General features: G+C 42.3%; 1 protein-coding gene across 1 annotated transcript in view; it reads right to left on the minus strand.

Moving 5' to 3' along the window:
- Positions 1–432: 432 nt before the first annotated feature.
- Positions 433–25,420, minus strand: part of LOC149207059 (KH domain-containing protein At4g18375-like) — a 28,955-nt gene continuing 3,967 nt past the window's right edge. Inside the window, exons 2-3 of the mRNA XM_089397908.1 lie at positions 20,312–20,364; positions 433–1,631 (exon numbers count right to left, since the gene is read on the minus strand). Coding sequence (XP_089254034.1) covers positions 433–1,631; positions 20,312–20,364 — 1,252 coding nt within the window. The remainder of the gene's footprint in view (positions 1,632–20,311; positions 20,365–25,420) is intronic.

Consider the following 25,420-nt stretch of genomic DNA (forward strand, 5'->3'; position numbering starts at 1 on the left):
CTTAAAAATGCTAATAAAAATGTAGATGGTATGGATTAAATCTACATTGAATATTCTAAAATATTTTTAATAGCTGTCACAAATTCACTATTGAGATTTATCTAAAAATTAGTATTAATAAGTTATAGTATTAGCTTATAATACTATAACAAAATCTATTTAAAGACTTTGAATTTCCATAATAAGATAAGAGCTAAATGAAATTATAATTTTTTAAACGTATATATATTTAACTCATATATAAATTCATTTATAATCAATATTAATATAATGAATGTAAAATATATTGTGAAATTAATATTTTGATATCTATCCATATTAAATATTTAATTTATGACTGCATTAATTTTATTAAAAATAAAATTTATTATAGTATAAAAATATTAAATTTGGTATATCTTTTTCAAATTTAAGAAATATCTTACAGCTGGTCTACCTGGTTCCCCTTGGAAATCCTGTATCATATTGCCTTGTCCCATAGTTCGATGAAAAAGGAATGGCACTAGGCACAGATAGACTATATAAAGGAAGCAAAGTGTCAATGTTGCTAGCACCATCCAGCATCTCTTTGAAAATATTTTCCCTCAGCCTTTTTGTAATTTGGATGAGTGCATCTCTAGCAACACTGGGGTCTCCAGTAACCTGAACGAGCTCCTCATTTTGGGAGGCACATTTTGGTCGCTCCTCTTTGCGAAATATGCGAATATTTGCTCCACTGTGCTTCCGCATCTCACTGATGATGTTGCCACCTTTACCAAGAAGGCAACCAATGTGCTTTGACGGAACAAGAAGCCTTGTACAAATGCCACCACCATCATTGTCATTGTCACTACTAGTCTTTCCTTGCAATTGGAGGACTGCCTCAAGCGTAGGTGAAACACCATCATTAGCCAACTCTGTTGAAGAAACTACAATTACACGTTCATCTGAATCTGATTGTGCGTCTTCAACCTTAATACTTGCTCCTGTATCTTTCCTCATGCTTTTGATGATATTGCCGCCCTTACCAATCACACCTCCAATTTTATCATTTGGGCATACTATTCGAATACAAAACTCCTCCCGACTTTTCTCAACAGCAGAATTCCCAGATTTTGGAGCAATGGGAAGAGCAGGGTTATAAGTAAGAGGCCATATTGAACTTCGAGCTTCACTTCCATATCCTCCCAGTGCTGGTAAATGGCCGGAGGCATAAGTACCATTTACTCTTGGAGCACCTGAACTGTGATGAGCAAACAGTGAATCTCGTTGTGGAACATAATTTGGCGGAGTAAATAATGCAGGCACACCAGAAGGAACGAGTGAAGTTGGGTTCGTTGCAGATAAAATATCAGTCCAAGGAATTTGCTCCTTAGGTGGGTGTTTATACAGAAAAGCTGAAACTGCATACAGTGCTTTCTTGACAGCGGTTGCATCTCCAGATATGACAACGACTTCACCAAAACTAAAAGCACAGCCTGGCAACTCATCTTTTGGCCGTATCTGAATTTGCGCCCCCGATTCACTTCTCAACTTCTGAATGTTATTTCCACCTTTTCCAATCAAACCTCCAATCTGGCTATTAGCAGCCAGCAACCGAACAATGTGTTGTCTCTTTCTGTCGACGTCATTATCTGTGCCAGAAGATTCTTTGATCCAGGTGGATGTTGGTGGCCACCCACCTATCCCATTTGGACCCCCACAACTATCTCTTTCAGTCTTTTCAGTTTCCAAAATTGCAGCACAGTTTACTATTTTTAGAAGTTTTTCAGGTCCTGAACTTCCGGAGCCGTTTTGAGGCCCTAAACGACGTTTTTTTGGGAATCTAGGGCAACATGGCTCATGGAGCCATGTTGCCTCCCAAAGTGGTAGTACTCGGATAGATCTTTCTAACAAGTTATTGTACGCGCCAAACGGAGATCGTATGCCAAAGTTACGACCCCGGGAAATTGATGTACCAATTTACCCAAACGGGGCCCACAATTTGGTGTTTCATCTTCTAGGGTTAGGTTTTGGGATGTGAAGGGTTTTCCATTGTTTCCCAACAATAAATAGGCCTTCGAGCCTCATTGTAAAACAGTTTTAGAACAGTTCAGAGGCATGTAGCCGCACGTCTCTTCTCAGAGATAAGCTACCATCGCCCTAGCTGGTTATCTCTGTATTTTGTTGCGTTCCTGTTTAAATCCAGATCAGTGGTATCAGAGTGGTCTACATTTTCTCTGTTTTTCTTTGCATGTCCCCAACGAGGTCGGGATATAAGGAGTTAGGGCTTTGTCACGCGGAAAGAGTCGTTAGTGCGCACACAACCGAACTTCCTAGAAAGCCTAAGACTTTCTAATGACAAACAAGACAAATAAGAGCAATCCTTCCCTAAATATGCTTTTACAATATGAGAAATCAAGTGTTTAGATCCTACCTGTAATCCAACGTTGTTGCAGTAGTCCAGCTTCGTTGATCCGGATGAGCTCCTCCTTCCCTTCGAAACCTGCATTCACTAACAATCAAATGATTAAATAGCACCTGAATATCACATAAAATAAAACATATTTAACATATAGACCAAGGAGTATATGAAACAACTCATAAATAACAAATTGTTGAGAAGAATGGACTAATTTGTATTAAAAGGTAACAAAAGGAACCATTACAACCTGAGCCTTGGTGTTGTGCAAGCTCCTCCCAGGGTCCACAAGAGTTCTCCCTTACTCTGATCAGCTCACCCACCTCCCAATGGAAACAAGTAAAGATGGTAATCTCTCCTCACAAGCTTCTACAAGGAAGTCCTAATTCCAGCAGCATCTACCCTTAGGAATGTTTAGCTTTCAACCTCCTCCCCCTTTGGCCCAATGCCTATATTTATAGTGCTCTAGAGGAAGTTATTCAGGTCCACCATCAATGGGATAAGCCCCTCTTTGGATGGGATAGCTCCCCTATTGATGGGATAAGTTCCTCTTTGGTAGGGATACATGAACCATCTGGAGGCGCTTCATACACGTCAAACAAGCTTCTAGAAGACTCTAGAAATGACCACAAGTAACTTTTTTGGAGTGAAACTTGCGCCTTTTGACCTTTACAGGAGTACGCACCCACCCCTTTACATACAAAGCGTACAAGTACGCAGGTATTGTGAACTTGGGTTGCGTACACGCAGGTAAGGCTAAGAGAAACTGCGTACCAGAGATAATTGACTTTTAATGACTTTTCTCTTCTTCTTGAAGTTTGACATGAAGAGCAGAGGCATGAGACTTGCTAAGGAGGATAGTATGACAGTGGATGGAGCCATACTAACTGTAAATAGTCATGGTGACATTTTTTAGTGTAACAGATTGCCCCCTAAAGTGCGAAGCCTGTAGTAGATTAGGGTTTTTATGATCTAGGAAGGGTGAAGTACTTTATCATTTCAAGGAGTATCTTGCAGAGGACCCAGTCAGAACCTGCAAATATTCAACACAAAATACATATATAAGATGATATCATCGCTGAGGTAAGCATTCCCATACTCAGATTGAAAACTTTAACTAACAATCTAACTACTGCTCTGATACAAGAATGATTTTGCAGTACATCACAATCATAGGCTTTCGTAGACACAGTATGGACGCAACCATCTGTTTATGATTAGTCTACTGTATAATGAATACAAAACTCCTCGCAGCCTGGATGGTGGAAACTAGATCCAGGGTCTTCATTTCTACTTCCCGAATTGGTACGATTCTATCCATGCGAATAAATGAGTTGATGTCGAGCATGGTAGAAACCACTTGATTACCAGTCAATGATGTAAACCGTTAACAAGTGTGAGAGAGACCACCATTAATGTCAATGGTTCTCAAAGTACCCAGTACAATCCATGAAATGTGAATGAATGAGTTGATGTCGAACACGTCATGGAATCCTTTGATCGAAAGTCAATGATGTAAATTGTCGTCAAAGGCGAGAAACCTGCCATTGATGCATGCAGACTTCAAGGTACTGGCGATTTCTAAGTCATCTTTCTAGATAATGTGTTGATGTCGATAGAAAGCGAGCCGTTGCAGGGAAGCCCACAACACGAAATCATTGTTCAAGTTGAAGAAATGTTGCTGTAAGGACTGACTCAGGGATGGTCAAATGGATGACAAGTACTTTGCATATGAATGGTTTATTTGCAGAGACCTCTTGAACACATAACGACACGATAGATGGCTTGATGACGATTGACCCAAAGTTAATACCCAAAAACGGTTGAAGACTTTCAAAATGGTTTGATCAACTTTAAGGCAAAGGATTTCCCAACCCAGGTGAACGGAAAGTGTCGTGTTCAAGAGCGGTGTTAAGGTTCTTCTGTAACAAAGGATAAAAAATCGGTTCATTCTTCTCTTTTTCCCCCACCATTTCTGGCAAGTACCTCTTTATTTTTTACAAGCTTGAGGAGGATAACATATGCTTGATTATAAGCTCATCCTTCGGATGAGTCCAACTTAGTTTAGATTCGGACCCTAAGAAGGAGTGGTCCGTTCCTGTTTGTAATCGAACAGGCCCTTTATTGTGAAATTTTAACGAGTCCAGTATAGGAGAAACTCGATGTTTTTCAATTTTAGAGAGTCTGAAAAAACTAAAGAAGACTCCAAGGTGAACTTTTTCGTAAATTTGTGTCTCCCAAGCCCGAAAAAGTATAAAATAATACTTGAGAGAACCGCTTGATCTTGCGACCAAGGAGTACTTTCATGATTAGTGTCTTTGACCTGAAAAGTAAAAAGCGATCAAGGACACGTCGTTTTATTTCCGTATCGAGTTTGAAATGACAAAAACCCGACAATCTTTTCCTGTTTTTACGTTCAGAAAAGAGCTATAAGGGGACCGTCTTTTAATTCCATTTTAACGAGTGTAAAAGAAACGCTCGGAAATCTTTTCATTTTTTAGGAGTCAGAAAAGGGCTTAAAAGATGACTTTGATGTCTTGGTTCATAAAAAATGATGATTTTACCCTAAAGTCCTTTTGTTCTGCACAAAAACAACACATTACTCATACCTGTTTAAGATGGGCAAAAATACATTGAAAAATATCCTTTCATGGTGAAAAATAAACAAACTTAGCATTCATTCATCCAAAAAACCTATAAAAAGACTTTTTACCATGTCATTTTTACCATTTTATTGTTGAGGTTGAGAAAAAGGTCTTTTGACAAGAAAACTTCCCGTGGACTTTGCGGAGAATTCGACCGTCAGAATCGAGCGCCGTCTCTTTCAGGTATTTCACAACATCCTCCTCTTCAATTTCATCCATTTAGAATTTCATTTCAAGTTCTAGTTTGATTTTTTAGAGGGTTTTAGGTTTTAAAGTCCGCCTTTCGGGGGACGCAGGTGCCCCATGGGCGACCTGCGTACCCCGACTTTTTCGTATATGGGAAAAAGGTCGGAGTACGCAGCCCACCTTCAGGACAGCTGCGTACCGCCGCTCTGTTTCCTGAACGCGGGGTGCGTACCCCGCGAAACGCGGATTTTCAAACCCCAAACCCCAAATTTAACCAACCAAATTTTGTTTAATTAATTCTAATCATTGTTTTTTGGTGTGTAGGTCACTCACCATGCTAGATTGGCATGAAAGAGAACACGAAGACGTTGATTTGGCCGCAATAATTCATCAGCCTTCTATTGATGCGTTAAAGGCATGCGGTCTCTACAAGTATTGGGCCATACCTGGCATGAGGGCCCAGGTGCCATTCTTAGAGTGGCTGGTTGAAAGGTGGAATATTCAGGATCAATGTTTTTACATCGGAGAAAACTAGCTCGAGATAGAGTCCTCCGACATATACTTTCTCACTGGCTTGCCTAACAGGGGCGAGCAACTCTCTCTATTCGGGACTAGGCCGGGTGGCCAATCCCTTGCTAGTCTCCGGCTAGAGTGGTGCAACAATCAAAACCAGGAGAAGGGGATAGAAATCAAGTACATATCCCAACCTGAACTTATGGTAATTGCCTTTACAGTTACCAGACTTTGCGGCGTTGCCGCTTTGCACATAGCCACTGGTTCCCAAATGCGGATGGCTATAGATTGCTTCTGAGGCAGCATTTTCAACTGGTGCAATGCTGTGTTGGCCAATATGAAGGGCCAACTAACCAGGGCAAAGAACGGAAAACTGAAGACCTTTGGATATGGGCCTTTAGTTGCGAGCTTTGCCCTAGAGAGAGTTCCAATGCTGATCCCCCAACATCTTACAGTTCCAGTTGGGGCTCCTCGGGAGCCTAAGTTGACGAGATGGGTTGCGGTAATGGCCCAGCATCCTGATGAGGGAGCAGCAGTTGTTCGATTTCTTGATGGTTACTTTCACTGGCTGGAGGGCCAGGTCTTTGCGATTCAGGATTTTCCTTATGCCGGAATGGATTTTCGCAATGATCCGGACATGGTTCTTCCACAGGGAGAACAATGGGACGACAGAGGTATTTCATTTTTCACAAGTTTTTTTTTTAAATTATCTATTTTTTTGTTTTTTATATATCGTCTTAAAACTGACAACACAAATTTTCAAAATGCAGATGTTGGTCCATGGCATCCGGCCAATCTCCGGGCTTTTGAGAGAAGAGTACCAGCTGTACCAGCACCGGCCCCACAGGATGCGGCTGCAGAGACCTTAGCCGAGCTGGAATAGGATGTAGAGCGTCTGACGGTGGGTATACCAGAGACCACTATAGATGACATTCCTATCCGACTTCAGCGCTACGTGGTCGCAGTCCCAGGACCTTTCAGGAGGTTCCTGTGTAGGGTAGCGCGGGCAGTGGTCTCGTATAGAGAGCACCACCAGTGATTGGCTAGTCACTTTTGTAGACACATGCGACATTTTTGGTTTTTTGTACTTATCATTTTTTGCCGATCATAAGGTGTTTTTCAACCTATGATCGAAGACGATGTATATTTTTGACACACTCCTATCTATATATATATCATTATTACCGGCTTATTTTGTTAAACATGTGTGATGAAATGTTTATAAATTTACATTTATGATCGTTACAAATGTCTATTTAACATTCGAGACGCCATTGCATCTGCTAATGTATTTAAAGACCTTGGAATATGCTGATATTCAATGTAATCAAATTCACGTTCCAAGAGACGCACCCTCAAAAACAATCTTAATAACACTGGATTTCTAATGGCATAGACTCTATTAAGTTGTAATACAACGAGTTCAGAATCTAACCTCACTATCAAACTCCGAATCCCAAATGAAATAGATTCAGATAATAGTTCAATCACTGCACTGTATTCTACAATGTTGTTTGTTGTTTGATCGAGGCTCACCCCATGCATAGAAACTAACTCGTCAGAGGGCGAATAGATAACCCAAGCTGCGGAAGAGATATTCTGTGTACTACGACAAGCACCATCAGCAAATCCAATGTACGTTTGGAGAGGCGTCGACATCTACAATATCAAGTGTAAAACCAAGATAAGCCAGAATAACGACGAAGAACACACTCTTTAAACTAAGCACACAGTCTTAAACTAAGCAAACATACCAGCTAGAAAGAAAATTAACCTAACTAGAACTAACTAAATCTCCATACTCATCATTTAAGCATAATACCTCTTTAGGTAAAGTCCATTTCTGGGCTTACCCAAAGAGTCCCCATCAAAATCTACCAGCTCATAGGCCCCTTTTGCTAGCTTTCGCTTGACAATGTAGGGCCCATGCCACATGGGAACGAATTTTCCAGCACCTAATTTATCGTTAGCTTGATCATATAATAGCACTAGGTCTCCTTCCGAAAAATTACGAGGTGTCATGTTACGATCATACTGAGCTTTCATCCTTTTTGCGTGAGTCTCGATTGCTAAAGCAGCATCTCGTCGAGTCTCATCTAATTTAGCTAAGTATAACAGACGCTTCTCCTCTTCGGAAGTAGCTGGGAGTAATTTGATAGCCATTTGAAGTGATGGGATTTCGCATTCAATGGGCAACACTGCTTCCAAACCATAAACTAGTTGGAAAGGAGTGAACCCTGTTGATGTTTTTACTGAGGTTCGATACGCCCAAAGCACTGAAAATAACATGTTGTGCCAATTCGACCAATGAATACCAATGATTCGTCGAATCATGATAACTAGAACTTTGTTGATGGATTCAACCAGACCATTTGCTTGAGGATAATAAGGCCTAGAACTATCATGTCGTAAGCCAAGCTGGCTTGTAAGTTCTGTCATCATAATATTTCGAAAATGGCGCCCATGGTCAGTGATTATCGCTTGTGGGACACCAAACCTAGCAATAATATGATTGAATACGAAAATCGCTGCTGTCTTGCCGCTTGCCTCGAATGTAGGCATCGCCTCGGCCCACTTAGTAAAATAACCAACCGCAAGGATGATATACGCATGCCCCCGGCCGAGTGAGGGTTACATGTAATAAAGTCGATACCCCATTTAGCAAAAGGACCAACGACAATTATAGGGTGGAGAGGAGCAGGTGGTGCGCGCATCTTGCGATCAAACACTTGACATTTGTGGCATTTTCGGACCGCAATGATACAATCTTTAAACATGGACGGCCAGAAATAGCCAGCACGCAACACCTTCTAAGCTGTGGCATACCCAGACATATGACCGCCGCACGCTCCAGAATGATAGTCATTCAAAACCCTTTCTGCCTCTTCATGAGTTAAGCAACGACGAAAAACCAAGTCCGTCCCACGACGATAAAGAGTATCTCCAATAATTCTGTATTGTTGGGACTGGAATCGAATTTTCCAGCGTTCCGACTTTGAAGCTTCGGGCCGAAAGGATTGGGTTTGGAGATAGACGATTATATCCCCATACCACGGATCTAAAGTGCTGATAAGAAACAGAGATTCATCCGCAATCGATTCCTCTGCCACAGTTTCCGTGTCAGCACGCGGGAAGTCACACATCAATTCCGCAAAAACTAAGGATTTCTTAGACTTGGACTTCTCGAACTCCAAATCGAACTCCTGCAGGATAACAACCCATTTGGAGTACTTGCCCCCTAGCAATTGTTTTGTTAAAATATAGATCATAGGGTTGCAATCCGAAATCGCTGTAGTTTTACGGAGAAGAATGTAATGACGAAAACGCTCGACCGCCTGAACAGCTGCCAGGGCCAATTTCTCCACATGCGAATATTTTAGCTCAGTGGGATTTAACGTCCTACTAAGATAATATATCACATGTTCCGTTCCGAATTCATCTTCCTGAACTAAGACCATTCCAATGGTGGAGTGGGAGGCGGCGAGATACAAAAAGTAGTCCTGGTTGTAGTTGGGAGGATGCAGCAACGGTGCATGGGTCAACGCGTGCTTAAGTGCATCAAAAGATTTCTGAGCTATCTCATCCCAAGAAAATTGAGCATTTTGTTTCAACAACTGGGTGAAACCCTTTGTAACCTCGGCGTAGTTAGGAATGAATCGACGTAAAAAGTTTTACTTCCCTTGCAAACTTTGGAGTTGGCGCAAACTCGAAGGAGGAGGCAATTTGATGATAGCTTCGACCTTTGAGGGATCGACGCGGATACCGGATTTTGAAACGACAAATCCTAGAAATCGTCCCACTTCTATGCAGAAGACACATTTGTGTGGGTTCAACCGAATTCGATAATGCTGACACCTCATAAAAATAGCATGTAAGTGGACAAGGTGATCAGCTCGATGTAAAGAATGAGCAGGCAAATCATCGAGATACGGTTGCACAATGTGCTTGATGTCGTGAAACGCGTAAGACATTGCCCGTTGGAAAGTGGCTCCGGCATTCTTAAGTCCGAAAGGTAATTTGCAGTAAGCAAATGTCCCCCAAGGAAAAATGAAAGCCGTTTTTGGTTGATCGGTAGGTAGAATATTAATTTGGTTGTAACTAGAAAAACCGTCCATAAAGGAAAATATTTCACTGTCAGCACAATCATCAATTATTTGATCGATATAGGGCGTGGGATAGTTGTCTTTTGGACAATCACGATTTATATCCCTATAATCGATACATATTCTTATTGTTCCTTGTTTCTTGTTAACCGGAACAATATTCGATACCCAATCCGTTAACGGGATCGGATAAATGAAACCTGCTTTCAACAGCTTCTCGACTTCTGCTTTAATCGTAGCCACTTTCCTAGGGTGTATCTGACGCAGACGTTGCCGAACGGGTTTACTGTCCGGGTAGGTCTTGATTTCATGAACAACAATGGAGGGATCAATTCCTGGCATTTCCTCATAGGACCAGACAAACACGTCGCGGAATTCTTGAAATAGGACCTTGTATGTTTGAATTTCGTTATCTGTACACGAGGCGCCTATATGAATGTTTTCAATAACTCCGGTTTTGACTGAAATGTCGATGGCAATAGTTTGGGAAATATTTCCCAAATTCAACTCTGAATCAAGATGTTTTGTGGGATTCTGAGCGTCCTTGACATATTCAGCGGTAAAAATTGATGAAAAATCATTTTCAAAGTCATCACTCTCAAGTAAAAATGAAGATCTATGATGAAGATCTTCCCATGGTAGATCGTCTACACTTAGGATTTCGCGAAGTTGTTCATTAGATGACACGACTTCAGGAAATGTTATCCGTTCTGAGGTTGATGTGAAAAGTGATTCCTCATGGACCACATTCATTTGGTCGAATTGGGTTGAACTGGAGTCGGAAAAAGACTGCACGGCCTCATAAGCAATTTCATATGGACTCAAAGGCATTGCATTACCGAATGAGTCTATCTCAGATTCAGATGGGACAATCCAAGGATCATCGTAAATAACAGTGTCTGAAGTAATCATATGAATGGATGCGAATGAAGGGTCTGCGTTGATCGAAGGAAAAGGAAAAGTTCCCAGTAAACCGAAATCTTTAACTAATCCTACACCAACATCCTTGTAAGGGATAGTCATTTTACCGACATGCTAGATACTCTCTGAAGAGGCTGGGTCGGATGAAAAGTATGCCAGCTGGTCTATCGTCACGATCTTACCATTATGTGGAAACTTTATAACTCTGAAGACCGATGACACGACCGTTGTCATAGCGTAAGACCAACTGCGACCCAAAAGAAGGTTGTAGTCTAGAGGGGCATCAACCACCTCCACATCCAGGCTAATGGTTTTTCCTTCAACCCCTATAGGCAAATCCTGTAGAATGCCAAACGGATGGAACCCACGGCCATCAAAGGCCTTAAGAATCGTCGGGGATTGGTTAAGTGAAGGAGAACCAAGCGACCTCCAACACTGAATCGACATAATACACGTAGAAGCTCCTTCATCAATTACAGTCTGATGAATAGGCCTATTTTTTACTATCATTGGAATCTGGAAAGCCATTTGATGAGGGAGACGCGGTGTACTATTTTCTAGATCAAAGATTATCAGGTTCGGGTCCTGAATATCAACAGCTCCTATAGCCGACAAGAGTAATTTTCGTTGTGCTGGGCATGATTGCAGCACTTCTAAAGTCGACATTGCTGAGGGTGAAACAACTAAATCCTCAACAATGTTATAATTCTGAGCTGCTCTCGCATGTGGATTGAAAGTAGACTTTCGAAGTATACCCTTGGTAGGCGGTTTAATTACCAAGTCCGGGTTAGGTTTCTCGATCTGTAGTGGATCGGAACCGGGAGCTGAGGTTGATGGATTAGAATGAGAAGATTCTGCTTCTTTACCATCAACAAGATTCTTACTACCATAATCTTGCGATCGAGTCGCAATCCATACATGAGACATCATCAATATGGGTTCTTCACTGGCACTCGAGGAAGAACCTATCATTTTACTCTCCTGCTTCGGAAATGGATCTTTCAAAACAGCAGGAGTTGGGGAACCTTTAACGATTTTCACAACCTCTGCCCGATGAGGGAAATCTCTTGTGAAATGATCTTCTTCACAAATTAAACAAGGATAGCGAGGTTTGCGCTTTTCGTCGTTAGATTCCGACTTCTCTTTTTTCTCCTTTGGAGCCTTGTCTGCTTTATCCTCCTTCTTGCCTTTCTTCTTACCACCGTTTTTTGATTTAGCCGTAGATGTCTCTACAGCATGAATGTCAGCGGTAATTTCAGGAGAAGACTCTCCTGTCGGGGAGTCCGGTAAGGTTATTATTGGAGAGGAATTCTTTGAGGACTTCTTCTTACTTTTCGTATTCACCGTACTAATCATGCCATCAGTAGCATGAGACCCCGAAGGAGCAGCAGCGATTTGATTCGACTTAGGAAGATCTGGGATCTTCTCGTGCAACGTACCCGACTGAGTGTAAACTAAGTCAAGGTACTAGGCTTGAGCAATGACTTGCTCCTCAGTAACTACTCCGGCCTTAGCTACATCTTCAGTAATCTTCGGTAATAATGATTTTACAAACCATTCAGCTAAGATTTGGTGCGGGATAAAAACTTTCACTAAACGTCTTCGACGTCTCCATTCATGAATATGATCGGAAATATAGGTGGAGGTCGACTGTTTTAATGAAGTTAATAGCTCCGTGCCGTTATCGTATTTGACCGGCAACTGAAAATGAGTTAGGAACGAGGTAGCTAACTGGCTAAAATTGTAAAAAGAGGCCCGTGGTAATTCAATGTACCACTTGGCCGTGAGACCAATGAGCGTACGTTGGAAAAGACATAAGCGGATCGAATCATCCGAGATAGAATTTGAAGCACACCAGAGGTGGTAAGTCATCACGTGATTGGACGGATCCTCTCCAGACTTACCTTCGAACTTGGGTATATCACTGGGCAACTTATTTGTCATTGGTGGCCAGAACGGAAGATATTGAATTGGATCATTCGTTAGGCATGTCAAGTCTGGTAAATCCAAAGTTGCGATAAACGGTAACTGCCGGTTAGGATCTCTAAAACTCTGGGTCACAAGACCAGTCCCAGGAGGAGGATATCCAGGATAACTTGGAACAGGAATCGCATTCGGGATATTATATCCTCCTGGAAAACTAGGATTAACCGGACCGTACTGGGGTTGTTGAGGTTGTTGATAAGTGTACCCAGGATACGGTTGATACTGGTAAACCGGTTGTTGGACAGCAGGACCAAATTGGTACTGTCCCTGGTACTGTTGGTAGGTAAATTGAGGTTGACTTGTTACAACAGTACTTAAACCAGGCTGCCCTACAGGCATCTGGACCGTAGTTTGAATCGTAGATCCGGACAACGGTAAAGATGTCTGAGGAGTGGTTGCAGAGATAGTAGAAACCGGAGCTGTCGATACTCCAGAAGTAAGTGCGGTAGATGTTGCGGTAGTTGCAGCAGCCGTTTGAGATGGAGTACTAGGTGCAATTGGCGGCTGAGTAACTACCGAAGTTACAAAAGTTTGAACGTTTGACTGGACAGGTTGCGGTTACTGGGGTGAACCAGAAACTACGAGTTGTCCAGTTTGAGGTAACAACTGTATACTTGGCTGCAACACCTGTTGACCTTGTGATGGATCCCACACTATCATTCCGGGGTATTGACCCGTAACTGGATTGAGGATAGGATTGATAACTGAAAGGTACAGTTCCCATACCTTGAACATATGACTGACCTTGAGGTGGTTGATAACCTTGACCCGAGTATTGACCTTGAGGTTGATAACCTTGGGGTAAATACTGATACTGGGGTTGGCCTTGACCTTGAGGTAAATATTGATACTGAGGTTGACCCTGGGGTACATATTGAGGCTGGGGTTGACCTTGAGGCATGTATTGTACCATAGGTACATAATGATCTTGAGGCTGCCCCCCAGACACAATTTGTGTACCTTGAGGTTGTCCCCCAGGCGTTAATTGAGGCTGCCCCCCAGGCAGTAATTGGCCACCTTGAGGTTGAGAAACGGGAACTGAACCTAACATCATGTAAATGTCCCCTACACCCAATGGTTTATTACCATTGTTTCCAGCTAATAACCCATGATCAATGGGTTGAGGAGATGCCCCCGCAAAGGTACCAGAAAGTGACTGATACCCGGTGGGAACAGAAGGACCGCCGTGTAAGAAAGATTCAAGAGATTGAGTGAACACGGACGACTGACCAGACATATTTACAGGAGTATAAATACCTCCAGGTGGAAAAGGAGTACGAGGTGGAGAAAAACATACCCCTGAGTTGTCTAAATAATTGGTTAACGAAAGGTACCGAGTAGTACTTCTAGGAGGACTGTAAAAGATAGATTCACGCTCTCTTAGATCAATAGTAGGTTGATCTTCAAGGATAGATACGCCTAATTCTTCCTCTGAAGCAAGTTCTTCAATAGCTATCAAACCAGTAGGAAGATTTTCGGTGATAACTCTTTCTACCCTAGGTGAATCTTGTACACTAGAAGTTGGAGTAACAGGTTCAGATATTTCAGGTTCTTTGCCTATATAACTAGTAGATGAAAAACTACCAGCAAGCTCAGAAACTTCAACTGCTTCAGGATTATAACATGTTTCTAGACTTTGGTAATCTTGATGGACTACCAACGAAGACTCTCCTTCTTCTGGTGAACCTACTCTACTGCCGCTAAGAGGAGTTACAAGGACCTTTAAACCTTCATAATGACTTGGGACGTCTTGAGGAGGTTCACCCCGAAGTCTACAGGATTTCCTCAACAATTCGGCCACAGACACAACCTCAGGAGACTTACCCTGAAGTCTACGGGACTGTCTCGGTAATTCCGCCACAGTTAAAAACTTTTAACTACTGCACACGCAAACAAAGTAAAATCTCAAAGCAAACCACCTAAAGTCTCTAAAGAACCAAACAAATTTGAATCACACGCCTAAAGAATCTAGGGCGTCAAACCAAGCACAAACAGTAGCCTTCCAGACTGAAAACGCTAGTTGGAGATGAAACCCAACATCGCTGGATTCAGTACAGAAGTGGCGGGTGGAACAGTTACCCCGGCAACCTGCTTCATGAATAGACCGGCACAAGTTCCTCCACTTTAACCATCTCGAGTGAAGTGAACCCCCCGGAAAATCCAAGTGAGTCTAGCCAACGTCTGCTCCAAGTACAATGGGATCTTCCCTCCACCGTCACCTCCGTAGAATCCTAAAGATAATGGTCACTAAGGTTACCAACCGCAACAAATGCACCTGGGGGAATAGTCTACACTCCAACAGCACGCAAGGGCAGAGTATCAAGCTCAATCCCCTTGTCGGCTCCTTGACAATAATCCAAGGTTTACCGACAAGTGACCCCTGGCTCCTCGACAATGGTTAATCCGAGGTTTACCGTTTGTAATACGTGCGTGTCTGGCGTCGTTCCCAACGAGGGAGGATTGATCCCCTCACTGGTTCGTACACGAGCTCGTGCTTCTCCTTTAAGAGGAGCTTTCCCAGAGTACAAATGAGACAATTGGATTTATTCTATCACAAGATAAGCTACTTGTTTGGTTTTGTTGTCTTGGAGAGTTAATTACTCTCCTACTCCAAGACACTAGCCTGATCTAAATTGGTGTTTCAGAGCCCTAGTAAATAAAAGTTACTAAGTTGATTTTACTTTAAGCGCTAATTTTATGGTTTTTCTTAAAGACAAAAGGTAGTGGAGATGAAACTGGTGGTGTGTAGACTCGACTCGCAACCACTACAAAGATGCACCTAAGATGATTTACACTACTTTTCTTTTCAATGAATCTCCTAACTAAGAGAGTTGGAAAATGCAAATTTTATAGAAAACAACTTTCTTAGTAAAGACAATCAAAGAAACAATTCTCTTTATCTTTTCAAAGCACACAACTCATGACCACTAATTACTCTACGAAATTTCCTTTTTCTCCCAAAAGTCTACAAATGCTTCCAAAGCGAACTTTTTCCAAAAGAATTTTTGTGTTTTTTCTATATTAATAAAGCATGTAAAACTATTTTATCAAATCAAATTTAACAAATCTAATACAATCAAATCAAATTCACTCAAAAGCAAATTAAAAGGAAATTTACCTAAAAGCAAAAAATAATGAGGACAAAAGCCTACAAGGATGATTCCCGGATGTTTTACTTAGTCAAAATGCAACTAAGGATCAGTTCATGCAGAATCATAAACTAACCAAAAAACAAAATCGAAATTTTTTTGTTCTTTTTTCTCAAGAATGGAATTCAAGGCTTTAACAAACAAAATTTTCGAGATTCGCAAAGAGAAGACACAAAGGTAGGTCTCTCACTAGGGTGATTTCTATGACAGGCCCGACTCCTAAGAGGACTGATCAAAACCAGGGAGATCCAAAGTTTGACAACCTCTAACGCCAAAGTCACTACAGGACCAGTTAAAAAATCAAACCCTAAGGCAAAATCCCTATGAATTCCACCAAAACCCTCGACACTAATGGGACAAGTTCAGGTGAAGATCTTTGACAGTAAACTGATGGATCTGGGTAGTAAAAAAAAATTGAAAACAAAATCTAAAGAGCAAAAAAGCAAAAATTGAAATTTTCTCAAAATTGACAGGGGTACGCAGGTCATCTATTCACACAGGCGCGGGTACGCACTGTGCACAAAGACGCAGTGCGTACAAGTACGCACTGTGTCAAACTCAGAGACTGCGTACTGCTGGCAAAGCTAAGAAAAATAAAAAACTAAATTGACTCTAAGCTAACCCACCCAAATACACAGCTAGACAACCAAAAATCAAAAAACAAGCAATTTTTCTCAGACCAAAATATCAAATCAAAAAGAACTCAAACACATTCATGGAGTCCCCAGTGGAGTCGCCATTTTTTCACGCGGAAAGAGTCGTTAGTGCGGACACAACCGACCTTCCTAGAAAGCCTAAGACTTTCTAATGACAAACAAGACAAATAAGAGCAATCCTTCCCTAAATATGCTTTTACAATATGAGAAATCAAGTGTTTAGATCCTACCTGTAATCCAACGCTGTTGCAGTAGTCCAGCTTCATTGATCCAGATGAGCTCCTCCTTCCCTTCGAAACCTGCATTCACTAACAATCAAACGATTAAATAGCACCTGAATATCACATAAAATAAAACATATTTAACATATAGACCAAGGAGTATATGAAACAACTCATAAATAACAAATTGTTGAGAAGAATGGACTAATTTGTATTAAAAGGTAACAAAAGGAACCATTACAACCTGAGCCTTGGTGTTGTGCAAGCTCCTCCCAGGGTCCACAAGAGTTCTCCCTTACTCTGATCAGCTCACCCACCTCCCAATGGAAACAAGTAAAGATGGTAATCTCTCCTCACAAGCTTCTACAAGGAAGTCCTAATTCCAGCAACATCTACCCTTGGGAATGTTCAGCTTTCAACCTCCTCCCCCTTTGGCCCAATGCCTGTATTTATAGTGCTCTAGAGGAAGTTATTCAGGTCCACCATCAATGGGATAAGCCCCTCTTTGGATGGGATAGCTCCCCTATTGATGGGATAAGTTCCTCTTTGGTAGGGATACATGAACCATCTGGAGGCGCTTCATACACGTCAAACAAGCTTCTAGAAGACTCTAGAAATGACCACAAGTAACTTTTTTGGAGTGAAACTTGCGTCTTTTCACCTTTACAGGAGTACGTACCCACCCCTTTACATACAGAGCGTACAAGTACGCAGGTATTGTGAACTTGGGTTGCATACACGCAGGTAAGGCTAAGAGAAACTGAGTACCAGAGATAATTGACTTTTAATGACTTTTCTATTCTTCTTGAAGTTTGACATGAAGAGCAGAGGCATGAGACTTGCCAAGGAGGATAGTATGACAGTGGATGGAGCCATACTAACTGTAAATAGTCATGGTGACATTTTTTAGTGTAACAGGCTTGAAATGGTCGAATCTTTGCAAGACCAGCCTCGCAAATCCCGACGGCCTCCCATGGCGGATGAGAAGAAAGACGAGGGGGCAGGAGATCCTATCAAAATCTTGCTCGAAGAAGCACTCGAGTGGCAAAGGAATGTGATGATGGATAGCTTTGCGCAGATCCTTCAACGGCTCCCCAGAGGCGACGCATCGGCTTCCAGCAACGACTCTGGAAATGCCACACCCTTCAAGGTACAAGTTAATTTTGAAATCCCCATCTTCGAGGGTCAAATAGACGCAGATGCTGTAGATAAATGGTTAAATCTGCTAGATGGGTATTTTTCTGTTCACGAATTTTCAAGTCGGGAAAAAGATTGTTTTTGCTCTTCTCAAAGCAGCCCCCCACGTCAAGGACTGGTGGGAAACCTACTGCGAGCAGAAGGATGAAAGTACAGGTTCACTATTTTCAGCCGCACCCACTTGGAATGACTTCCGGGATGCCATCAAGGAGCAGTACTACCCTGTCGGAAGCTATGAGGACAAATACATCAAATGGACCACACTGCGGCAGAGACGAGACCAAGATGTGCCGGAGTTCACAAACATTTTTCATACCCTTCGCACACAGTTGGGTATCAAAGATTCTGAGCTGCATCTGGTACTCAAATACCGTGGCTGCCTACACAAATACATCCAGGAAGAGATGGGGTTCTTGAACATCCCCTCACTCGGCATAGCATACCGATACGCTGTCAAAATCAAGAAAAATTTCAAACAGAAGAAGCGAGACTTTGGATTTGCAAATCAGAAGCCCAAAGGACAAAGCCAAGGCGGGGTGACCGAAGATAACCCGTCGAAGCTGCAAGAAAAGAACAACACCACGAAGCCGAAGAAGGACACAGGAAAGTGGTGTGAGTTCCACAAGAGTCCCACTCATAACACAAGTGAGTGTCGGACCAAGCAGTCGTTGGTGGCTGAGTTGAAGGCTTCCGAATCAGATGCATGTTCTGACCCTGAGCCAGAATCTGACAAGGGGAATGGCAAAGGGAAGCAGATCATTGATGCGGATCCCAGCGCCACTATTGCCACTGCCAAGATCTAGAAGAATGAACCTGCAGATCCAGAAGAGGGGGAGCATCTTTTCCACTCACAGATGTGGGTGAAGGGTTCGCCGCTGCAATTCATTGTCGACAGTGGTAGCCAAAAGAACCTCATTTCAGCAGAGGTTGTGAAGCGGTTGGGCCTACCGACTACACCGCACCCGCAGCCATACAATATCGGGTGGCTTCACGAAGGACGAGATCTAAAAGTTCGCCAGTAGTGCCGCCTTCCATACAGCATCAAGCCCTTCAGAGATGAGGTATTGTGTGATGTTACACCTTTGGATGTTTGTGATGTATTATTAGGCCAACCATACTTGTGGAGGCGACATGCCGTGTATGAGTCAAGGCCTCGTGCTATCAATATTTATTTGAGTAATTCATTATACAGAATACCAGAGGTAGCCCCACCTACTGCCACATCTTTGATCACTGCTAAGAAAGGCAGCAAGCTCATCCCACAGACCAGGAAATTTATCTGTCTGGTTCACTCCCAAAGTAAGGGGAAGATCATTGCTACATCCATGACCCCTGCAAAGGGTTCCTCCATGTAGCAGCAGCAGCAAAGGGATACAGTCATGATAAAACACAGGAACAACTTCTCTTCACCCACATGGGTACCACACAAGTTTCAGGTGGGCAATAAAGTCTGGTTGCATCGATAGAAATAATGCCTTACGAGAACCCATCAGAAGCTCAGATCACTCCGACATGGTCCTTACAGCAGTACCAAGGCTATGGGGAATAGTGCTTTGGAGTACATCATTCCTCCATTCCTTCGTCGGCACCAAATGTTCAATGTGGACCATCGTCAACCATGCTTCCCACCATCACTGGACACATCAGAGATTGCAGGACAAGTTCAGCAGATGGAGGAACTCAACGCAATGGGGACCATTGCTTCCTAAGGGGGGAGGAATGATCCAGGTGGATTTTGGTGGCCACCCACCTATCCCATTTGGACCCCCACAACTGTCTCTTTCAGTCTTTTCAGTTTCCTAAATTGCAGCACAGTTTACTATTTTTAGCCGTTTTTCGGGTCCTGAACTTCTGGAGCCGTTTTGAGGCCCTAAACGATGTTTTTTTGGGAATCTGGGGCAACATGGGCCCATAAATCGATGTTGCCTCCCAAAGTGGTAGTAATCGGATAGATCTTTCTAACGAGCTATTGTACGCGTCAAACGGAGATCGTATGCCAAAGTTACGACCCCGGGAAATTGATGTACCAATTTACCCAAACGGGGCCCACAATTTGGCGTTCCATCTTCTAGGGTTAGGTTTTGGGATGTGAAGGGTTTTCCATTGTTTCTCAACAATAAATAGGCCTTCGAGCCTCATTGTAACACAGTTTTAGAATAGTTCAGAGGCATGTAACCGCACATCTCTTCTCAGAGATAAGCTACCATCGCCCTAGCTGGTTTCTTTCCATTTATGGTTGTAAGCATATTTCAGTATTTTCCATTAATGAAATAAAGTATTATTTCCACTGCATCTTTTTGTTTATGGTTATCTCTGTATTTTGTTATGTTCCTGTTTAAATCCGGATCATTGTTGGACAATAACAGAATGCACTCTCAGAAGAGCATCCTGAGCAGGACATGTTAGCCTCCTGCTGCAGCAGGTATTCATCTTTCATGATTGACATTTTTACATGCCAAATATGTCATACTCTACAAGATGTAGTGTTCCATATTTCCACAAGAAGCAATGAAAGTGTGCTGGTCCAAATGCCACTGCTGTGTTCCATTTGTGATGAGTTTTTTTTTAGTTAAGGGAAGGCCAAACAACTAAATCTTGGTCTCCCTAGATTTCAATTTCCTGTTGTAGAATATAGAGAATGTATCTGTCCAAATACCTAAATCTTGGCAGATTTGTAGATAAGTAGAGAATCAAAGGGACCCAACTGTTTAATCTAGGCCCTCGCAGAAATAAGTGTAGATTTAGATAGGAAAATTTGAAAAAAGAAAAATTGTAAAGCTGGGTCTGCAAGTCTAAATGCACTTACCCATAAAAAATAAAAATAAAAAGGATAAATTTTTTTTTAGAAAGGTAGGCTGGGTAGGTAGCTGTGTGGTTGCAGAATGATAATTTGTGATTAGTTTTGTGGTACAAAGTATTTTATCTTTTCAGATCACAATATACGCAATTTTATGCAAAAAGGGCTCAAAGGTGAACATCACTAACTCCCCTTTCTTCTAAACTCCCCAAAGCCACTTACTAACTTCCCCAAGAGGTCAAGATCTGCTTGAGCCTCTCAGTTTCATCATTTCCATGACATTCGCCTTGGTGAGGATCTGCTTCACCCAAGGATTGCTCACTCATCTTCTGTGAGCCTTCTTTTCCCAACAAAGCCTAAGGTCTTATACCTTAGCGCCCTCTGTTCATCTCCATATTAACTACTAACTTTATTATATAACTCCCTATCAGTTTTTCCCATTCCCCTATTAAATTATGCTTATAAAACTCCCCTATGTAAATATTCCCTCCCTGGCAATATAGCCATATTTTTATAAGTCCGGGAAAAAATGGTCCATCTGGGGCTGTTTTTAGCCCATCCGAGTCATAGCAGGGATTAATCTGACACCTGGTCAGACTAATAACCTCTTCCCTAACTCTAAAAACCCTCAAAAACCCACTTTTTATCCCTTTACCCCAAGTTTTGGGCATAAATTGCTAACCCGCGCTCAAAAAACCCATAAACCCGCCATTTCCTAAGTCTAAACCCACCGCGCGCTATATTTAAATGGGAATATTCCCGCGAATATCCCCGCCCGCTAACCCGCCGCCGCCTCGCATCTACCGCCAACCGTTGGATCTTCCGCCCCGCAGATCAACGGTGGGCGGGCCGTCCCATCTCCAAAACGCCCGAGCTTTAGCGTCCGGGAGATGGGCGGTATTGCCGCCGTACCTCCCGCCACGCGTCAAGCGTTGGGCCGTGGCGGAGCCCTCTCCCCCGAAACCGCCTTTGTCCATAAGCGGTGCGCCCAAACCGGAAACCGCCCCTGCCTGCGTCACCCGCCTGCCCAGTGACGTCACCCCCTGCCCAGTCACTATGTTGAGTCACCTGCCTGCGTGGCCTCCTGCCACGTCACTGCCACGTATCCTTGCCACCATACCTGCCACGTCACCATCTGTACATGATGACATCATGCTGACATCATCCTGCCACGTCGTCCTGCTGACATCATGCTGACGTCACCTGCCGTACAATGTCACATCATGCTGACGTCATCAACACTTTTTGGGCGCAAAGGCGTGAAAATCGCACTTCGGAGCCCCAGAATCCGATTCTGAGGCAGTTTTTGATGAGCGATTTGCGTCATCGCTAGATTTTTTGGGCCTGAATGGGGAATCTTCAGGGAATCTTTTCATTCTGCGGCCCCCAGCAAGCCCGAAAGACGCCGAATGACCCATTTTTCCTCGCGAAGCTTGCCGGAAGGGGTAGAAAGCAGTTTCGAAAGAAACAGAGGCCGAACAATGGCCATTTATTTGTGAATAAGACCCACAACACCTCAAAACAGCATCAATTTATTGCCAAAGGGTATCAGAGGAAGAAGGAGAGCCAATGAGTATCAGTCGAAGATTTTTAAAGGGCTCGAAGTACTTAAACATTAATGAACCCCCCAGAAAGTCAAATCAAGAGGAGTAAGCCCATCCTAGCTCTCAAATCACAGTCAGAGGCATTTAAAACCGCCGAATAGCAAGGGTGCAAAGACCAATGCACAGTTATGACAGATGAAGAGCACAGAGCCACCAGGATAGATATTAACTCATTTTGATACAGCTGCCCCCAGCAAAGCTCAAAGATATTTTCTGGCATTTATTTCTAGATAGGATTAGGTTAAAGTAATCAATTTTCTATCAGACCTATTAGGTCGGCTGTAATAGATAATTTTGGATAAATCTTCCCTATATATACCACCCTCTGTATTGTTTAAAGGGTCGGTTGGTTGATAGTTTTTCAGTGGAGACTTGCACTGTATACCTGATATGTTTTCTGTAATCAAAGACTGCTGAAAAGCTTGGAGGAAAGACTGTCTGCTCTGTGTCTAATGGTTTCAAGAAGTGAATTTGGAATTCATGTGCTGCAACATGACTCAATAAGTTTTCCTATCTCTGTTTTTTCCATTGATATACTGTCTAAATAGCAGGAAGAAATAATAGCTTAGAATTAGTTTAAATACTCTATATGCTTAATTTCTGCTGTTTATTTATGTTTTCCTCTGGATCAGTCATGAATATGAATTCCCTTCGGCTCATATTTCCCCTAATCCATCCATCTTTGACAGTTGTCTAGGAATTCTTAACTGCTCCTAGATAGAGCTCATTCACTTTCCCCCTTTAAGCATAGTGAGAGATTCTTTGTTGCCTCTCATTTCTTATTCCTCATTCCATCCTTTTAAGCCTTAAGTGTTGTTTCATGAGCAACTACCTTGCTCCTTATTTCTCTTGTGACCAAGAAAACGCACCAGCAGTCCGACTCCTTGACTCCACGCCCAATGGTTTGAAACTTCCAGACTATGCCTTGCCTCTCTGTCTGAAAACATCAATTTTCCCACCAAAAAACAAAACAAAAAACCCTCTGAACTCGAGACCTAGCCTAAAATCCTTTTAAAAAAACAAAGCTAAATCTAAAAGAGAGAGCCCTCTCTGATTGCAGGTTGGCTAGAACCTGCAGTCCAAAGTTGGTATGTGGTTACCTCGGCCGTATCCTTTTCCGGACCTTAAGGACAACCTGAGTGATAACATAATGGCGACTCCGCTGGGGAACTTCCTCAGATAATTTCACAAAGTGTCACAAAGAAAGTTGGAAAGCTCCACTGGGAGGAACCAAACCTTCACAACCATTTTTCAAGTCTAGTTCTGATCTTTGATGGTGGACAGAGATCAGGCACTCAAAGTTAATATATCCACCTGGCGACTCCACATCATCCTCATAATAAAGACTCCACTGGAGAAATGAGCCCAAAAGAAATTTTTGAGCAGATCAGGCTTTTGACCTGGATTATTATCCAAGAGGTCATGTTCTTTCTCCTCCATAAAATTTTGCTGTACATATTTTTTGAACTTGACTTTTATGTTTTTCCCATAGAAAATGTTGAAGAAAGCCCTCCTTGCACATTAGAACAACAGCCTCTAGATGCTGCTAATGCTCACCTTATAGTCAGGGGGGACACTACTGTCAAGTCAAATCATCCTATCCCTATGCACACCGAACCCAATCATGTAGCCCCTGTACCTAATCATTTAGCCCCTGTACACAATCCCCTGCCTCGTAAGGTTCCTGATAGATATAAGCCACTCATTTTGCCTCCTGTGCTTAATCCTTTGCCCAAAAATCATCCCATGTATCTCCCAAGATTTGATGGAGAGAATGGAGTTACTGCCCAAAAGCATATCCAGGCTTTTGATGATTATTTAAACATTTTTGAAGTAGAAGATGAGGATGTTAGTCTTAGGCTGTTTGCCCTTTCTTTGCAAAGTGAAGTTAGGACTTGGTTTAAAGCATTGCCTGAGGCAAGCATCTCAAATCTCCAGCAGTTATTCAAACTCTTCCTTGATAGATGGATGATCAAAGTAAATTTTCTCGCGCTCATAGAAGAATATAATCAGTTGAAAAGGATTCCAAATGACTCTATTCAGCAATTTTCTGATCGATTCAATCAAGTTTATCATTCTATACCATTGAATATAAGACCTCCCCCTGATTTGGCCCTATTACATTATCCAGCAGCATTTGATCCAGAAATAGAATTCCATCTGAGAGAAAGGAGCCCCTCTACTATGCGACAGATGCAGAACATGGCAGTAGATGTAGAGGTTAATCTGAAAGTTAGGGAGGAGAAGTTGAAAGCAGAAAAAGGGGATGAACTTGATATCTTTGTAAAGAAAGCAGAGGAATTAAAGCAGATGTGCACAACAGAAGTTGAACATTTAGAGCACCAGAACAGATTTGTTTTGCGAAAGGAAAGTAATGATATACATGCACAAACCTGCCACAAAACAGATGACATATTCATACCTCCATACTTAATGGAGCAGTCTGTTGATATAATGTATGAATATAATAGCTTCTCTTCTTTCAACTGTCTGCCCAAATATGATCAGTATGATGATGACTGTGAGCCTAACGACCAAATCAGCCTTACAGAGGAGTCAGACATTATTCTGGCAGAAAGCTCAGTTCAGGTTCAGCTGCCTGAACCCAATGATCAGAATGCCCATCTCAGCCATGAAGAAAAGGAAGAAAGCGCAGAATGTGTTGATTTCAGCGAAGGAACTTTACCATTTTGTTTCAAGTCTTTTCAGTTTATTAGGGAAAATTATCATGCTAATAATAATCAAGTGTCACCATGTTCTATTGTTGGTCAGCTAGAGGAAAGTCCAGGCCCTACTCCTAAAGCATTAACATTGGATTTGCAGCCCCAAAGTGTCAGTGAAGGTCAGAGTGAGGAAGACTCAGAAGCGGCAACATGTGACCAAAAAATCCAACTGGATTTCCTGCCTATCGGTTTTCAATCATCTCAGATATTTGAAGAAGAAAAGGAGCAGTCAGCACAAATTTGTCAAGTGCCATCTGAGCCAACTTTCAAAGAATTACAGCTACCATCCCTTGCTTTTCAGAATTCATCTGATGGTAAACTGCGTGATGAGGTAAAACA

This window comes from Pinus tabuliformis, chromosome 1_2 (assembly GCF_031772625.1).
Source record: "Pinus tabuliformis cultivar Carrire ecotype Pingquan chromosome 1_2, CPIR1, whole genome shotgun sequence".
In the NCBI taxonomy this organism is placed as follows: domain Eukaryota; kingdom Viridiplantae; phylum Streptophyta; class Pinopsida; order Pinales; family Pinaceae; genus Pinus; species Pinus tabuliformis.